This window comes from Pelobates fuscus, chromosome 3, assembly GCF_036172605.1.
Source record: "Pelobates fuscus isolate aPelFus1 chromosome 3, aPelFus1.pri, whole genome shotgun sequence".
Classification (NCBI taxonomy): domain Eukaryota; kingdom Metazoa; phylum Chordata; class Amphibia; order Anura; family Pelobatidae; genus Pelobates; species Pelobates fuscus.
In genome coordinates this window covers 18,192,826-18,209,775 of record NC_086319.1, presented here as the reverse complement: position 1 = coordinate 18,209,775, position 16,950 = coordinate 18,192,826, and the positions used below count along the sequence as shown (strand labels likewise).

The following is a 16,950-nucleotide window of genomic DNA, read 5'->3' as shown; positions in this document are numbered from 1 at the left end:
GTGTCTGGTTTACACAGTACATTAAATTCTGAGGGGGTGTGAGCTTCCATTTACCTGTAGAACAAATGTCAATGGGCACAGGAGGAGGATAAACTCCACAGGTCAGGTATGCAGTGTGCATTGAAACGGACTTATTTTATGAAGCACTCAGTTACTTTATTAAATCCATCACTGTATGATGGGTTTTATGACATTATACATTAAAATCTGTAATGCTTGATCTGACTGACCCCGTGTGGGTACTGGACTACTAATCGCAGGAAAGGAACAAGCTAAACATTCTGCCTAAGCTTAGTGAGAGTTGACCTGCTATTTGCAGATGCAGCCATTTATTCAGTTTCTCTCCCTTTTTTCAAATGCCAGATGGGGGGCTAAAGTCACAGAGTTGGTCTCCTAGCATGTCATTAAAGGGTTACCCCAAGCACCATGACCAAAAGTGTGCATGTTAATAGAATTTGGTACCTGCCTTGCAAAGACTTCTCATTGAGCTGCATTTGGAAGTCTGTGATTGGACAGTCACAGAATATCTGGGTGGGGTTAGAAGGGGAGGGCTTGCAAAGGCTGCAGATAAGAAATCTGTTTTTAGATATACCCCAGTGAAGAAAAAAAACATAAATTGAATGCATGCATGTTTTGAATGGGAGTGTATCTACTAAACAATGCTTTAACACTGTAAAAATAAAAATAGGTTTCTTTAACATGTTTCTAAACAATCGAGCAGTTTAAGTTCCTGTTGACTGCCTGTGATAGAAACCAGATCATTTCATGTTATCCCTGTTACACAGAAATTATGCAACTGGTTATACACATTTTATAAACGTAGAAGTAAACAATGAACTCTGAGAGGGACTAGGACTGCAGGGAGTCACCAGCTGTTGGAGGAACTAAAATACTTCATAACCTTTAACTGGCAATAAACCCACTTACAGGGTTATTCACTGCTGTGAAAATTCAAGGTGAATGTAAAATGTAAAGGTCAAATTGGCCAAACTGGGGGATGGGGGACTAACTTACGGACTTTATTGTGAGATTCACATACATTTGTACATTTGTTTTAAATCTTTTGCTGTGTATTTTTTTTTTTTTACTCTACAGAATAATTATAATTTGAACCAATATTCCAAGAATCCCCATTATTTTACATAGTTGTAAAAAAAACCCAACCAAAGTATGAGAACTCTGAGGATGGGCAAAATCTTAGAGAAACTCTGTACATAGCGTGACCTTCGGTTAGCCCTCACTCAGGTTTTAAAAATGTTTTTACTCCCTACACCGAGCTACATAGTAGTCTATGTTAAAACCCAATCCTTTATGCTTTTGGATCCATTTCCATTTATGTCACAAAAAGGGGGGGGGGGGGGGGGGATCCTTCTTGACTCCAGATAGTTGATATAATGTTATAAATTGTTGTAGCCATATTTCTAGAAAGTATCATAGCTTACAATTTATACTCTACTTTTATATAATTCTTGGTCCAATTCTAAAACATTGTGTGAATGAAAACTAAGTAATTAAATGTGACTGTCCAAAGCCTTTCTAAGACTATACCAGCCGCCTCCATCACTTTAGCATGGCTGTGTATATGTCAGGTTACTATAGTTAAATAACCCCTGCTGCATAATTGTCTTGCCCAGAATTTCTGGGCATTGCCAGCACCAAGCCACAAGAATACTAATGACCCCACAATGCCAAAACACCAGGACAGCCACTTTAAAGCAAATTTCACATAATTTTGAGGCAAACATAAGATGGCAGCCTCTTGAAACCAAATTTGTTTTGTGTTTTTGCATGTTTTCATTTGTCCAAATCAAAACGAGTTACGTATATAACTTTTAATCACCCTTTACATTTGGTGAAATTTCGACAAATATATCCTGACAATTTCTACAACGGGTCTCCCTTTCGTTCAAACATAACATTGTTTGTTTTTCCGAGTGACGCGGTATGTCGCACATCCTTGTTTTAGTTCTATATAAATATTTACAGCTTGTCTCTCCGTCATACTCTTCTGCGTGGTAATTTGAAAGCAAGTCTTTGTTTGCATCTTGAGGCCGTGGGCTAAACGATGGCGTTCGAGGTTATTCTGTGCCTCTAGCAAACATTAATTCATGCATGAGTTACATGTGTCTGTACAGTTAATTGTCTGTTTCTTTGAGACCTAAATGTAGTCAATGAGTTAATTCATCCTGAAGAGAGGGCAGAATAACTGAAGTAAACAAGGAATGCTGTTTATCTGATATTGTACAGTAGCAAAGGTACATTGAGGGCATGGATTCTCTTTAACCATGGATAAAAACTCCATTAGAAACATTCTTTCAACTTGGCCACTTTGCCCAGACATGTCAAATTCCCCCATATTTCCTAGATTACTGAATCCATTCATTTATTTATTTATTTGCAGAAGCATTCAACCACTACCTTGGCAAATAATAAATATGGGGTTTAGTTATACTACATGGCCATATTGTGTTAAGCCCACTACTGCATCATAGTACTCCAATATTGGTGGGCCCTGCACTAATTTTAGCATGGGAGATAAGCATGCAAACTGCAATACGTACTGCTTAAAGGGATGTGCTTTGCTGCCCTACTAAAGGAGGTCTTCAGCTCCACTTGGGCTGCTTTGCACACCCTAAAGAACGGGCTCTCCCAGCAGGACAAATCTTCTCCTTGCCAGATTTGCTCAGAGGGACTACATGACAAACGAGGAAGTCCCCATGCAACCAATTCTGACTATCAAAATCATGTGATACGGCGAGGTTCAGAACTTGTACAATTTCCTCCGTCCTTAACCGGTTAACAATCAATTTACAATACTAGAGATAAAAACTTCTAAAGCAAGTCAACATCTGATTGAAAATGAAACCATTCTTTCCATTTAGATGAGTAGTTGTCAACCTGGTCCCTACTGCCCACTAGTGGGCGCTTTGGGATTTCAGGTAGGCGATGGTGGGCACTGCGAAAAAACGCCCGGTGAGCCTCGAGGGTCGTGAGCCAAGGTAGGCAGGCGAGATCTAAGATTTCCTTATCTGACCCGCTGGCACTTAGTTTCAGCAGAGGGAGGGACGGGCCTGGGAGGCTCTGTGTTCCTTCCACGAGCAGGCTGGTCATAGCGTTGCTGCGCGTTACCATGGCAACACTCCTATACAGTGTTGTGCTCGCAGGAGTACAGGAGAGTCAGCCTGCAGCCGGAGGAGCTGCTGGCTAAAGTGAACATGCCACCGCTGGACCACCAGGGCTCGCAGTGTTATATGCCCCGTCCCTGACAAAGGTAAGAAAAAGGGCGGCGGTGGCATTAGGGAATTTGCACATCTCACCCACCTACACACAGCGCAGGCCCTATGCACCCTTCTCTCTCTCTCGTGCAGACTGCGCCGCGCGCGCACACAAACATGCACACATACAGAAAAAAGGGATAAAATATAGATACATTTAAGTACTTTTTTTTTTTAAAACCCTCCTTTCTCCTTTCTAAAAAAAAATAAATAAAAATAAAATAAATTGCACTTGCGCTATAAAATTAGTGACTACGGCACTGGTTGGCGGTAAGGAAATGTTACCATCAACAAAGATACAAAAGTTGTTGGTAGGTATTAAAAGGTTGACTACCCCTGATTTAGAGTGAGTCACAGCCATGGAGGTGTGGCTAGTGCTGCATAAACAGAAACAAAAGCGGTTTAAGAGATATTAACTATTCTTCTGTGTTCACAGTTTAGCTCTCAGTGCCTGTCTATTCTGTTCAAAGCAGCACTATCACCGCCTGGGGACTTTGAATAATTTGCAAAGACCCCCGACTGTGACATTTCCTCTGGTGGTTGGGGAGGGAGGTTGTGCCTGTCTCTTGTGGGTGCTGCCATCTTCTTCTGGTCTGTCCTCTTCTGAAACGCCAGGATCCAACGCCACTGCTGTACTCCTGCGCATACATGAGACTACAGCGTTGGAATCTATGGAGGTCTCCATAGACACAGCTAATATCTCTGCAGCTGTCACTGGTGATGGCTGGCAGACTGACACTTCTAGATGGCAGTAACTCCACCCAGTGTCTAGAAGTATCAGATGTACTTCCTAGTTTGTCTCAGTATATGTTTAGACTGGGTTGGAATTTCAGCGAAACTCCAACACAGTCAGTATGAGTAATTCATAAATCATTTTTTTTTTTTTTTTTTTAAATGAAATACTAATTTTAAGCTGGGGGGAGGGGGTTGACTGTGAGAAGTGAGATATGTCTGCTTTTTCTGAGGACCCTTTCCGAATTAATAGTTGAGTGGCATTCATCACCAGCAATAGGTAACTAATCTATGTTTCAGTAGAGCGGGCAGCTGGCGTGTGTATTGATAATATATACAATGTTCTAAATGTACCTATATGTTGGCTAGAACACATGTCTAAATAACACATTTCCTCTAACCATACAGTAATCTGTAGGACTGCTCATTGGTATCTGATTACAGTTTGCATTGTGTGATTGATTTATATTTTAATACACATACAGTACATTAATTGGTAATTAGATAGATAAATAAGAGACTTTTTATGAATGCAAAATTTGTCCTTTTTTCCTCCAGGTGTCTGTTTGACAAGGGTTCTCCAGCGGGCGAGAGGACTAACAGACAGCCTCAATCGACAACTACCATCAGGTATTAAATACGTTGTTTTTCTGTGAAGGATATTTTACTTGTTGGCTTTCACACGATAGTGTGAGGAATATTAACCTGTATTCCTAATGCTATAGCGTTCTACTGCCAGGTTACTTTTAGGTACACCCCTGTTTCCAGTTTAAAAAATAATAATAATAATAATAATAAATAAAAAAAAAATATATATATATATATATATCTCTATCAAATAACCCTGACCTTTTCTCCAGCGCCAATATTCCCTCGCTGCTGCCGTCCGCGCCTCCACTTGCGACGTCATCCGCATCTTGAGCTGATTGGCTGCTTGAATACAATGCTTACCTGTGAATTGTGACCAAGTTTTACTCGGTCAGTGCTGCTGAAATGCATCTAGTGGCTGTCAGTGTGATGGATTTAATCCTTAAATTTAAACATTATGGTTTCTACAAAACTGCAATGTTTCGTATTGCAGGGTTAACCTGACGTGATCACTGCACACAAAACACTTAATTAAAGGGACACTATAGTCACCAAAACAACTTTAGCTTATTGAAGCAGTTTTGGTGTATATATTATTTCCCTGCAGTGTTACTGCTCAATCCTCTGCCATTTAGGAGTTAAATCCCTTTGTTTATGAACCCTAGTCACACCTCCCTGCATGTGACTTGCACAGCCTTCCTAAACACTTCCTGTAAAGAGTCAATGTTTACACTTCCTTCATTACAAATTCTATTTAATTTAAAATGTATTATCCCCTGCACTGGTGATAGCTTGCTAGACCCCACAGAAGCATTCTGTGTATGACTAAAGTTCACTTTAGAGAGCAGGTGTTCCATCAAAATCCCCTACCCTCGGTGAGGGAAATCAGCTGGATCCTGTGCTGCACATGCGTGCTAGCACTCCTCCTACTCCTCCACAGCCAGGTCCTGGAAGGTAAGTAAAACTAGTTTTACACTTTCATTATAGTTAGTGCATTCAGTAAGCTTAAGACATGGGACATTTAGGGTTAATGTAAGGGTTCAAATTAGGGTTAGGAAAGTTATTTTACCTAATGTGAAATATCACTAAATAAAAACAAGTCCCTAAACCCAACCCTAATGTAAACGGGACGGTGGACTCTGTATCCCCCGTTAATTAATTTAAAAGCCCACCATGTGCCAGTTCCCTCATTATTGGATTAATCATTGGTCAGCAATAGCTGCCCAGTCGCTAGTCTTTTTGACTGTGAGCAGCCACTGAATGATCACTGTTTAGTAGATATGCCCCTACTTGAGGCATGGTGAGTAGTGGCGGGAAGGAGGATTTAACCTTCCGTATATTAAATAGGGGGTCATATTTACCCCCATATGCCAAGCATATTCGTCTGACAATGCAGACAAATAGTGAATCACTAATCCGGGCTGAATTCACATTTAAAAAAATATATATTCCTATAGAAACAGAATAAACTTTCAAATATATATATATATATATTTTTTTTATTATTTATAGAACGCCAGCAAATTCCATTGTGCTGAAAATTATAGAAAATGAAAACATTGATCTCTATGTACGTATGTCCATTAAATGGTCTAGAGCAGAGGTGGCCAAACGCTAGTTTATCAGCTGTTGATGAACTACAAATCCCATGATGCTTTGCCACCATTAAAGCTTTTTAAATTAGCAGCTGTCTAGTTTGTGAATCTGGAAGTAAACTGGTATCATTCATTCAAAAGTTAATTTCCTGCAGACAATTTCTGTGAAGCTTTTTAAAGCCAAACAACTTGGCCCAGGCCAGAATCCCTGCAACCTAATTATGCAGAAAATGTTTTATTCCATAAAATTAAGACTTGAACGTGATCATACAGTTACAGCAGCAGATCATTAGACCGCGTTGGGTGGACTCGACTTTCTGTGAAGTCTGCAGGGTTTCTCTGGCGCTCAGTTAAAGGGATATTTTTTGTGCCACCTGCTGTTAATAGGCCAAAGCAAATTTTGTATATCTCAATATGTATAAATTTATAAAAAAAAAAAAAAAAAAAATTCAAATTACTTTTAATGGGACACCTTAACTTCCAAGAATGTCCGTTTGTATGTTTGCTTATTATTTAAAAAAATACAGGTCGGTGAGGTCTGAAAAAACCAAAAAACCCAAACCCTGTAATTAAATAGAGAAATCAAAACCTGAACATCTCCGTCTTGGCCAATTGTTGTTCCAAGCTCTGTCCTTTGTACCTGGCTGATAACACAGAGAGAGAGTTACGGAAACAGAAGCAATCCTCGCAGTTGCAAAATGTGCCTGGCTATGCCATACTAAACTAAATTGGGATGGCGCTTGCTAAATATTTAATATATAGCATAACATAGGTTATTGATGATTTTAAATGTTTTTTTATTTTTTTTCAAATTTCAAAACTATTGACAATTACTCTGTAAAGGGACGCTGGAGTTGTGTAAATTAGTTTACAATTCGTTGCACAAAGTGGTCTTTTTAACCCCTTAAGGACACATGACATGTCTGACACGTCATGATTCCCTTTTATTCCAGAAGTTTGGTCCTTAAGGGGTTAAGCTTTTCTACTTCAGCTCTTGGCATTTCACGTTCCCCGAAGCCCATGTCTGTGTTGTACTTTCATGGAGAGCACAGCACTGAGATCAAGTATAGGGTGAAATAGCTCCTATTTATTTATTAAAATGAGCCCACTTTCCGTCAAAACTACAGTGTTTAGGGATTTCTGGCAGACACCCCGCAATTCTATAGAAAGATATGGGAGCGTCACAATGGCATTCGTTTACCATGAAGTGACCTTTTAAAGGAAGACTCCAAACACCATAACCACTGAGTGCCCTGGTACCACTCCATTATATGGATTCAAACCACTTTAGAAAGCCTTACCTTCTTACCTGGGGTCTGCTGGGTGCCAAACTCTGCCTCCACAACTGCTCAAAGAGTGTCCAAAGTGACTACAGTACAATTAAGTGATTATAGTGCTTGGAGTGTTCCTTTAAAATAAACAGGGTTTGATTTAAAGGGGCACTAGATTCACCAGAACCACTACAGCTTAATATAGTATTTTGGTGTCTATTGCATGGTCCCTGCCTAGTAATGCCTCTAGTGGCAGTAACTAAGATGGCCACTAGATGTGCTGCACACTGTGCATCACCTACGTTCAGCATCTCCCCTCTCCGCATGGAAACGCTAAAAGCTCCCCATAGAGATGCAATGATTCAATGCGCATCTATTAAGAGATTCTGATTGTGCAGCGTGACATTTTGCTGCGCATGCACAATAGCCCCACAATGTTTTCCTATGAGATCATTGAATTCGCTGAGATCTTCAAGATTGATGACCTCCACCATGGATGCGGGGCCAGCCACTACGAGACCGGCACGGCGAGGGTGAAAATGTCAGTTTAAAATCTTTTCACTGAAATCTGATAGGGGCCAGTAGCCTAAACAGCCACTCCAGCACGATAGTGGAAGGAATACATGTAAAAAAAAGGTGTTCCTTAAACAGCTTCCTTGACAAAAGCTCAAGTTGCCAGCACTGAAGGGGTTGACATTGATTTAGCTCTCTTCATTGCTGACACATTCAAACATTTTGGCTAGATAAGGAGGAAGTGAATGCCTTAAGCCTGTGATGAACATTACGGTAAGTGCAGTCCAGATCGCCACTGTTGGCCGTAATTATCATAGATCCTGAGCATTCTGAATGCTCCAGTATAGATTCTAAATCTTTAGTGTATGAGAGGTGTGAGTGCAGTTAAATGGTTCTGCACTTTTCTGTCTGGCATTTGAAGGGTTAAGTGATTGTGTGCGTGAATAATTTCATCTTTTCGAATACTCGCAAGCTGCTGAGCACTTTGACAGCCATATCCGATCTTCATGCATTGCTAGGCTGGCGTTCCAACAATTACACGTGCTTAGTCTTTGCTGTTTGTCAATGTCACCGCAAAGGACATCTGTTTTTTTTTTTTCTTCATTTTTCCTTTCTCTGGATGCAGGTGGCCATTCCATCCCTGTGTCGGAGATTGTTTCGGTAGGAGAAGCCGAGATTGATGAGACGTACCACCACAGTATGAAATGGGAGCACATGTGCAAACCGCACGCTTTTACAGGTACACTCAGCATGTACAGCTTATTCTATCCCAGCCGTGCGTGGAGGGAAATGACTAAAGTTGAGCAATATGAATATAAATGGAATATTTCTGCATGCTATTAAGTACTTCATCCCCTCTTGTACTGCTTGTTTTTCTATTAATTGTGTACTGAGTCATAATTAATGTGAATTATGTGTTTTCCGCCTAGTTAATTATGTACAAAGGGTGAAGAACCACCGCTGGCGGTGCAAGGCTGTGACGTTTTGGTGCAGTGATGAAGTTCTTTGTTGCCATTGGCTAAAAGCACTTAACGATCTACTTGATCATCAAAGTGAGTATATTTTTTCCTTTAATTTGCAGTCTTGCTAAGACAAAACTGTCTGTTTTCCCTCTGCCAATATTTGTCCAGTCCACTTACAAGGCACGAATTACTCTTCTAGCGGCACATTACTGTGAGCAAGTTAGAATAATGATGATAAATCTATGGCGTAAGGGCCCCCAGTTCCTCTTAGAGGCCATTGAGAGAGCACAAGGTGTTTGACTGGAGTAAAATTCCTAGTGATGTGCATTGACATGGGGTAACATTGGAAATCTAAGGTTGATGTCCGTATACCCAGCATTAAAGGAGACAGGTTAGGGGAATCCTACGTAGATAAAGTTCACCTTGAAGGCAGGAAAAAGAGCAAATATGGGCACTTTATATTGATTGTCTGTTGATAAACTTTTACATCGCTCTGCTATACTATTCTGTATCTGTTTTTCTTTTTTGATATATTTTGATTTCTTTAAAATTGGGAAGTATTGGACAGCAATAAAAAGTATTGCATATTTAATATAAATCTGTCTTCTTAAACCTGGGGGGCGGGGGAGAAAGGGTCATTAGTTAATTTGAGTGTGTAGAAAAGGTATTGGTAGGGTAGGGGGGGCTGTGTAAAGATCTGTTAAATGTAACACAAAGTATACTGACAGATTGTAGAAGGTGTCTGGTCAGTTCTGTCTAATACCATTACTGCTCATCACTTATTTTATTTGATAATATCTATAACTCTGGTAACCCCACGCAATTTCTAAGCAATAAGAATATTGTGGCGGAACCAGCCCCGCCACTTGTGCCTGGAGAGGACTGCTTGCCAGCCTCTTGCCCTGTAACTACGGCCCTGGGATGTATTGCCCTTCTAGGAACTGATTTGGGCATGTTGTATTTTATTATGCTGCTACTGGCCCTTTAAGAACCATCTGGGGACATACTGTGGAGTTGCTGGGTGGCCACCATTTCATGTATCAGAGGCACATGGTGAGAACAATGGATGGCGGCCATTTTAACTCACAGACACTGTTTGGACTTTTCTACACGGTGCCATCTCGCCAGTATTTTGGTGCACAAAGACATTGTGCTGTAGTTTTAAACTACAGAACAGGGGACACATTTAACAGGAATTATTTTTCATATAGCCTGTATATGTTCAGCGGAATCTACATTAAACTGTATCTTCCAAACTTCTGAACGGATCTGGGTAAATTTTGGATATGTGGTTCACCCAGATCCCCCGGTTCCGAGGATATATTTATGGGGTTATTGCATGTTTTGGGGTCCCTGTGATATGTTTTATAATACTGTATTTCTCTGATAATTACACAACCACTATGGCATTTTTTTGTTCTTATGGTGTTAGGTGTCCCTTGGCTCCATCCCATTGTAAGTTGTCAAACAATTTAAACGGATACTCTAAGCACCAAAACAACTTTAGCTTAGTGAAGTAGTTTTGGTGTCTAGATCGTGTCCCTGCAGTCTCACTGCTTAATTCTCTGACATTTAGTAGTTAAATCTCTTTTGTTTCTGTTTATGCAGCCCTAGCCACACCTCCCTACCTGGGACTTACACAACCTGCATAAAAAAGTAGCTTCTGTTTAAATAAAATCTAACAGCACAATGTATTTACTTTAGAAGTGTTTAACTCCTGGTTTGTGTTTTTATTTATTTTGTTTAGTGTTTTTTTTTTGTGGTGTGTGCGCAAATATGAACATTGTTAATTGAGTGAGGTTGTCAACTGAACCTCTCACCCAATGAATAAGGTCCGCAGTTGCACAAAATTGATCTGGCTTAATTTTTCCTCTAGCACAGGGGTAGGCAACCTTTTAGCAGCACTGTGCCGATATAGGATTGTGATGTCCCGTAGCGTGCCGGTCCTATTTTTTTAAATTTAGGTGTGTATGCTGCCGTATTCTGTTTGTGTTATTTTTACTGCAGTTGCTTTGCATCATTGTATTTGTGCGTATATGAGCTATTATATTGTATATGTTCATTAGTAGTTTATGGTATTGTGTATGATACATATGAATGTGGGCTGTGTATGAGGGCTGCTTGTGGAATTGTGTGTGGATGGATATGTCACATTGTATGTTTGGTAGTCTGTGTGGGCTGTTTGGGGTATTGCATGTGAAAGGCTGCATGTGGGCTTTGTGTGCATGTATGTGGATTGTTAGCGGGTTACGTTTGTGCAGATTGTGTGTATGTTTGTGTGTGGGCTGTTCGTATTATTTGTATAAGGGGAGGGTTATTCTTCATTTCTGTGTAATGAATGTAAATTGGTGATAGTAAAAATGTCTATTTACTGTGTATACCTGTATTCAATATCTACTCAAAATGGCTGCTAGAGCACCCGCTCCCACCGACTAACTACCTCGTGTAACAAGATGGCGCCTACATCCGGAGTAAAATCCCGGGATGATGGTGACATCACGCCTCGTAGGATGTGCATTAGATAAGACACTTAACCAATTAGAGATGTATTCTCTCTGTTATCTACATTTTTGCATATGATGTATTTTTGCCTTTATAAGGGGCTTGCCGCCCCCTGAGTAAACATTCCAAAGTTTTTTATTAACCTGATACCTGTGTCTCAGTATAATTTACTTCAAAACGTGCACACATTTATTTTAACAATTTGGAAAGGAGCAGATACTCAGATAAACACTTGGTTTGATCCACAATATCTGTGTATATCTAGCAGTATGGTTGGCTTCCCTGGGTTCCAGTGGGGACCAGACTGGCCTGGTACAGGTCAAAGACAGGAGCTGCAACAGCAGCTGCAGGCTGCTCTACTACGTTGTGGATTCCCATTCACAAGTGCTTGGAGGAAGTGATCTGAGATAATTTCCTCTATGTGCTGCAATGCTTAAATTGAGGATTGTCCTTCACCATCTTTTCGTATTAGCAGATATTTGAAGTTTTACTGGGACTCCTGATAGGCCAGAGCCTGTTTGGCTCTAGCAGCCTTGAGTGCCGTGCAAAGACACCTCGGGTGCCGTGCACGGCACTAGTGCCGTAGGTTGCCTACCTCTGCTCTAGCATATCCGTTCAATCTGGAATAAGCGCACCTGGCAGAGCACAGTGCCAGTCTGTTTGACAGCTTACCATGCGGCAGCGCTTGGGAACTCTTGGCACCATAACCACTAAAGCGCGCGGTATAAGTTATGGTGCTTAACCCCTTAAGGACCAAACTTCTGGAATAAAAAGGAATCATGACACGTCACACATGTCATGTGTCCTTAAGGGGTTAAAGTGTCCCTTCGTGGTGGTGTTTTTGAAAGGGGACTACGCAGGACATTATGACATTTTGGGATCCTTTTGTGATATACCCCCTCTTGGCTGTGTTTGAGAACAACGATGGCTGGCTGTATAAGGAGATCTGTTTTTGAGCATTTCACAACGTGCGATTTGCTGTTAAAGCGATTAGATGCTCAGACACAAAGTGCAGTCAGTCCACCCCAGTGCTCACTGCTATATAGTGAAACCTGTGATCGTACCGTGTTGGCCGGTTTAATCAATCAAACGTTCCCTGACCTGCCAGAACCATTGAAAGCACTGATTTACAAATTACTGATATTTTTAGTTTGTTTCTTCTTTCTGCAGCATGTAGACCAAAGCACTTATTAATTTATATAAACCCGTACGGAGGAAAGAAAAAAGGAAAGCAAATATATGAAAATAAAGTGGCTCCATTATTCAACCTTGCAGGCATCTCTACAGACGTTATCGGTATGTAAAAACAATAAAAGCAAATGCTCATATATTCCCTTCAGTTTCTTGTCTTAATGGAATTCACATCTAAAAATATAATTTTGGATGCATATTCTGTCTACCCCTCCCCTTCTTTACATTTATCACACCTGTTTAGAAATGAATTTTATTCTTGTATAGGAGCAATGATTAATTTTAAGAATCCTGGGAATTTTTAAAGGGACACTATAGTCACCTGAACAACTACAGCTTAATGAAGTTGTTCAGGTGAGATCTATAGCTCACTGCAGGCAATTTAATGTAAACACTCTATTTTCAGAGAAACTGCCTACTGTGCAGCACTGAGCCAGGAAGCACCTCCAGTGGCCAATTGGAGGTGTCCCTGAAAAGGCAGTGTTTGCATGAAAATGCCTGAAGCTGTAGTTGTGGTGACTATAGTGTCCCTTGAATGTTTCATTCTGCATCGGCTTTTTAAAAATTGTCTCTGTCTCACCCTTTGTGTGGGTGTTGGTTTATTTTATAGCTACAGTTCTAATCCCGTTGGTGACTGCACCCTAGCATCCTAATACAGGCTCGCCTCCTTTCCTAGAAATGGCACATTCTGTAGTTGTCATTATAAATGATTAATGATGTGCCGACAGATGAATTGCCTGAAGTCAGTATTTATTTTTATCCTTATGACTGGAGGAATATCTGAAATAATCTGCAAATGCAGTGGGAATTTTTCATTCCTCTAAATTTTATTTTACCTGCTTTAATTCGATTGGCACTTGTTTCTTATCGTTATTGTTGTGTTTCTGATCTATTTTTATTATTCACCTCCATTTATTTGTATCCTTGAAGGACAGGGTGGCAAGGAGGCCGAACCTTAGAGTAAATGTAACATTGTCATTGTGAAACTCTATCCATCCTCTCCAAACATGCAGGGCCGCTTTTCATCTCTAGAGAACATGGAATAAGCATTGTGACAGGAAACATTTTTATAGTGCTTACATTTTTTTTGTATTTAAAGCTTGTTTTGTCTGGTATTAAAGCGATAATTTTGCGAGTTGTTAAACAGGAAAATTCTCAGATGTTAGATTTTCCTGCTGGATTTGAAACATTATCTCCCACTTATAGTGCATTCCGTTTGCAATAAAACAAGATGTGCTTTATGTATATTTATTAATGGTTGTAAGCTAAGATGCCGAGGCTTATGTTATGAATAATTAAATACATGTATATTTTTTTGTTTCTTGAGTGGTAGCAGCAAAAGAAGCAGACAATGTTAAAAAAGTACATTTCAGCAAACTAATTTGTTATTTGCGGAACTCGTAACAAGTTGGAGTCAGTTGGAAACCTACTTTTTCAGTGTGTTACAATTACCAATGTCCTTTTCTTGCAGTGACAGAATTTGCAAATCATGCTAGGGATAACCTTTACGAAGTGAATCTGGAAAAATACGATGGGTGAGTACAAGCATACGGCGCTTTTTTTTTTTTTTTTTTTTTAAGCAAGATGTAAAAAGCAAGGAACATAACCCATTTCAGATATACATGTCCGTCTATGTTTGCCCCAGTCTAGTTCTGCTTTAATTTATCTTGTTTGTCCTATTTATTTTCTCTGCATTTCACCCTACTCTATTCCCCCCTTTTTTTTTTTCTTTGAATATCCTTTCTCCCCCTCCCCCCCCCCCCCCCCCTCTGTTTTCATTAAATTGTGCTGTTTGCAATTAAAGGTGCATTTCATGTCCTTCATTAATCCTTTCCTTTTTTAAACCTGTGTACTTGATCTAGAATGAGCGGTCATATTGGTTCAGTAAATGTCTCTCTCTCAAAAAACCTTTATACATTCTCGTTAAACTCTTGGAATTAGGATATTTACTGGTGTGTGCTTTTAGTAACGAAGCTGGCTCTTTGTAGTTTACGGCGTACCTTTTAAATTGGTCAATGTTTGTGAATTGGCAGATCCTGAAACTAATGTTTAGCTTTTCAGTGTGCCACATACCGCATGTATCTGTTTATTTTTTTTTATTTTTTTTTTTATTATTTTTTTAAATGTTACATATGTAACATCACAGACAAGAACAGTTCAGAATTAGACATATAGACTTTGAGTTACAATAGAAGGATATGTGAACTGTTGAGTAGACTTCACACACAGAAACACAAATATCACAATTTAAAGGACTGAGCGGATTAGGCGGGCCTAAACTATAATAATTAAGTTACTTCATAACTTTCCTGAATACAGTACCACAGGGAGGAATTAGTGATCTTTATGTATAGGGATATTCATAACAGAGAACGCCAAGGTATACAGTTATATCAGATTATCTAGCCAAGGTGACCATTTCTCATCAAATTAAGTGGCTATCATATTTCCATATCGTGTTGGTATTTAAGCTGAGTTAGCACTTGGGTCCAAGATGGAGTCTATTTCTGTAGCCAATATCTTGATATTTTTATGGCCATTATAAGTTGGATTATTAGATATCTATTTTGAAATGGAAATGGAAAAGAGCAACTAATAAGTTATCGTCCAAATCTTCTCCCACTAAGTCTGATATAACTCTAAATGCTGTATTCCATATAGGTTTTAAAAGCTTACATCCCCACCAGATATGTTTAGAGCTACCTTCAGCACAAGTACATCTCCAACAAAGTTTGGTATTGTCAGGGTTGATTCTATTTAGAATTTTTGGTACCCTATGCCATTGACGAAGAATTTTATAATGAAGCTCTGATATTTAGACAATGCAACGATTTTTTAACTTCTTGAATTGATCTATACCACTGCTCTTACTCGATTGAAGACCCGCTTTCTTGTTCCCAATTTTTGTTTATTTTTTTGTGTTACTTCTTTGTTTAAAGTGTGGTAATTGTGGAGAACTGACACAAGAAGTACACATTTTAGGTCATTTAGAAATCTTGTTTTACCTGACTATTTTGGCTTAAATATAATTCACAGGTTTATTCTTCTTGTAGTAGTTAAAGTGTACTTGTCATTATACTCCTAACGTCAGGCAGAAATGCTAGCTTATGTATATATTTAAATGTAATGCCTTTTAAAGAATGATCCATCTCCCACCTGTCAATCAAGTCTTGAAATAAGACCTGTACTTTAGTGGCACAGAAGGTCTAAGCTGTGGACTAAGTGACAGGTGAGCAAAGGATCACTCCCAAAAGTGGTTCTCTGCTGTATTACTCCCCCCACACTCGCAGGAGTGGAGTACAAGGCAATTGATGCTGTTATCCCATCACATCAGTTAGGATTGCTTGGTAAGCACCCTAAACAGGAACATTCATAATTTAGACAGATTAGCACCCATGGACCCTCTGGCAATCGTAGATCTGGAGCAAGTTACATCACTTGGGTAATAACCCCTCCCAAAGCAGAGAATTGTATCAATCATCTCTACCATAAATTACAGATTTGCTTTATAAGTTACAAAGTGAACCTATCAGATTCATTATAAGTCGTGTCAATGATCTCTCGCTTCCTTTTGTACACTCTGTTTTTTGTGTCTTTGTGCTGCTTCACTTAGACATTTATAAGTGGGCATTACTTACCGATCTTAATTTGATCATTCTTAAAGCTATTACAATATCAAAATGCTTTTAAAATGTTCTAGATTTATCTTGAATCATTTCTATATTTCAGCCAAACCTATTTAGTCTTCTAAATGTTTTTTTTAGGTCTGTGATTGTTAGAATGAACACGTGTTTGTGTTTTGTTGGTAGGATTGTGTGTGTTGGTGGAGATGGGATGTTCAGCGAGGTTCTGCACGGACTTATAGGCAGAGTGCAAAAAGATAAGGATATCGACCATGACAATCCCGAAGCAAATCTATCTCCGTGTGCAATAAGAATTGGCATTATCCCTGCCGGTAAGTCCTTACATGCATCACGTTCATATTCAGTATTTGTTAGTATTTTTTTTAGACTTTTTTGGGAGAAAGGGTTCTGCAACATTATTGAGAACAGTTGGATGGCAGTTTTTACAATCTGCTACTTGCTACTTGTAACTTGCTACTTGTAACACTCAGTATTATTTACTAAACACAATGCTTTCATGAAATAAATACCAATGGCAAAACTGAGTCAAAAAGAGCTGATCTGGGAAAACTCCCCAACTCTGCTACAGTCACTGTGTGTCTCAGTTTTTGCCATTTGGATTTGTGGAATTTTAGAGTTTAGTGAAGAGCCGGAAGTGTTGGTTTGTCAGTTATCGGTCTGTGGTTTTAGCAAGCCAG

General features: G+C 39.5%; 1 protein-coding gene across 1 annotated transcript in view; it reads left to right on the top strand.

Moving 5' to 3' along the window:
• The window catches only part of CERK (ceramide kinase), a 51,016-nt gene that overhangs the window by 14,631 nt on the left and 19,435 nt on the right, over window positions 1–16,950 (top strand). The window contains exons 2-7 of the mRNA XM_063446785.1: window positions 4,566–4,637; window positions 8,600–8,713; window positions 8,904–9,026; window positions 12,609–12,734; window positions 14,101–14,164; window positions 16,439–16,584. Of these exons, the coding sequence (XP_063302855.1) occupies window positions 4,566–4,637; window positions 8,600–8,713; window positions 8,904–9,026; window positions 12,609–12,734; window positions 14,101–14,164; window positions 16,439–16,584 (645 nt within the window). The remainder of the gene's footprint in view (window positions 1–4,565; window positions 4,638–8,599; window positions 8,714–8,903; window positions 9,027–12,608; window positions 12,735–14,100; window positions 14,165–16,438; window positions 16,585–16,950) is intronic.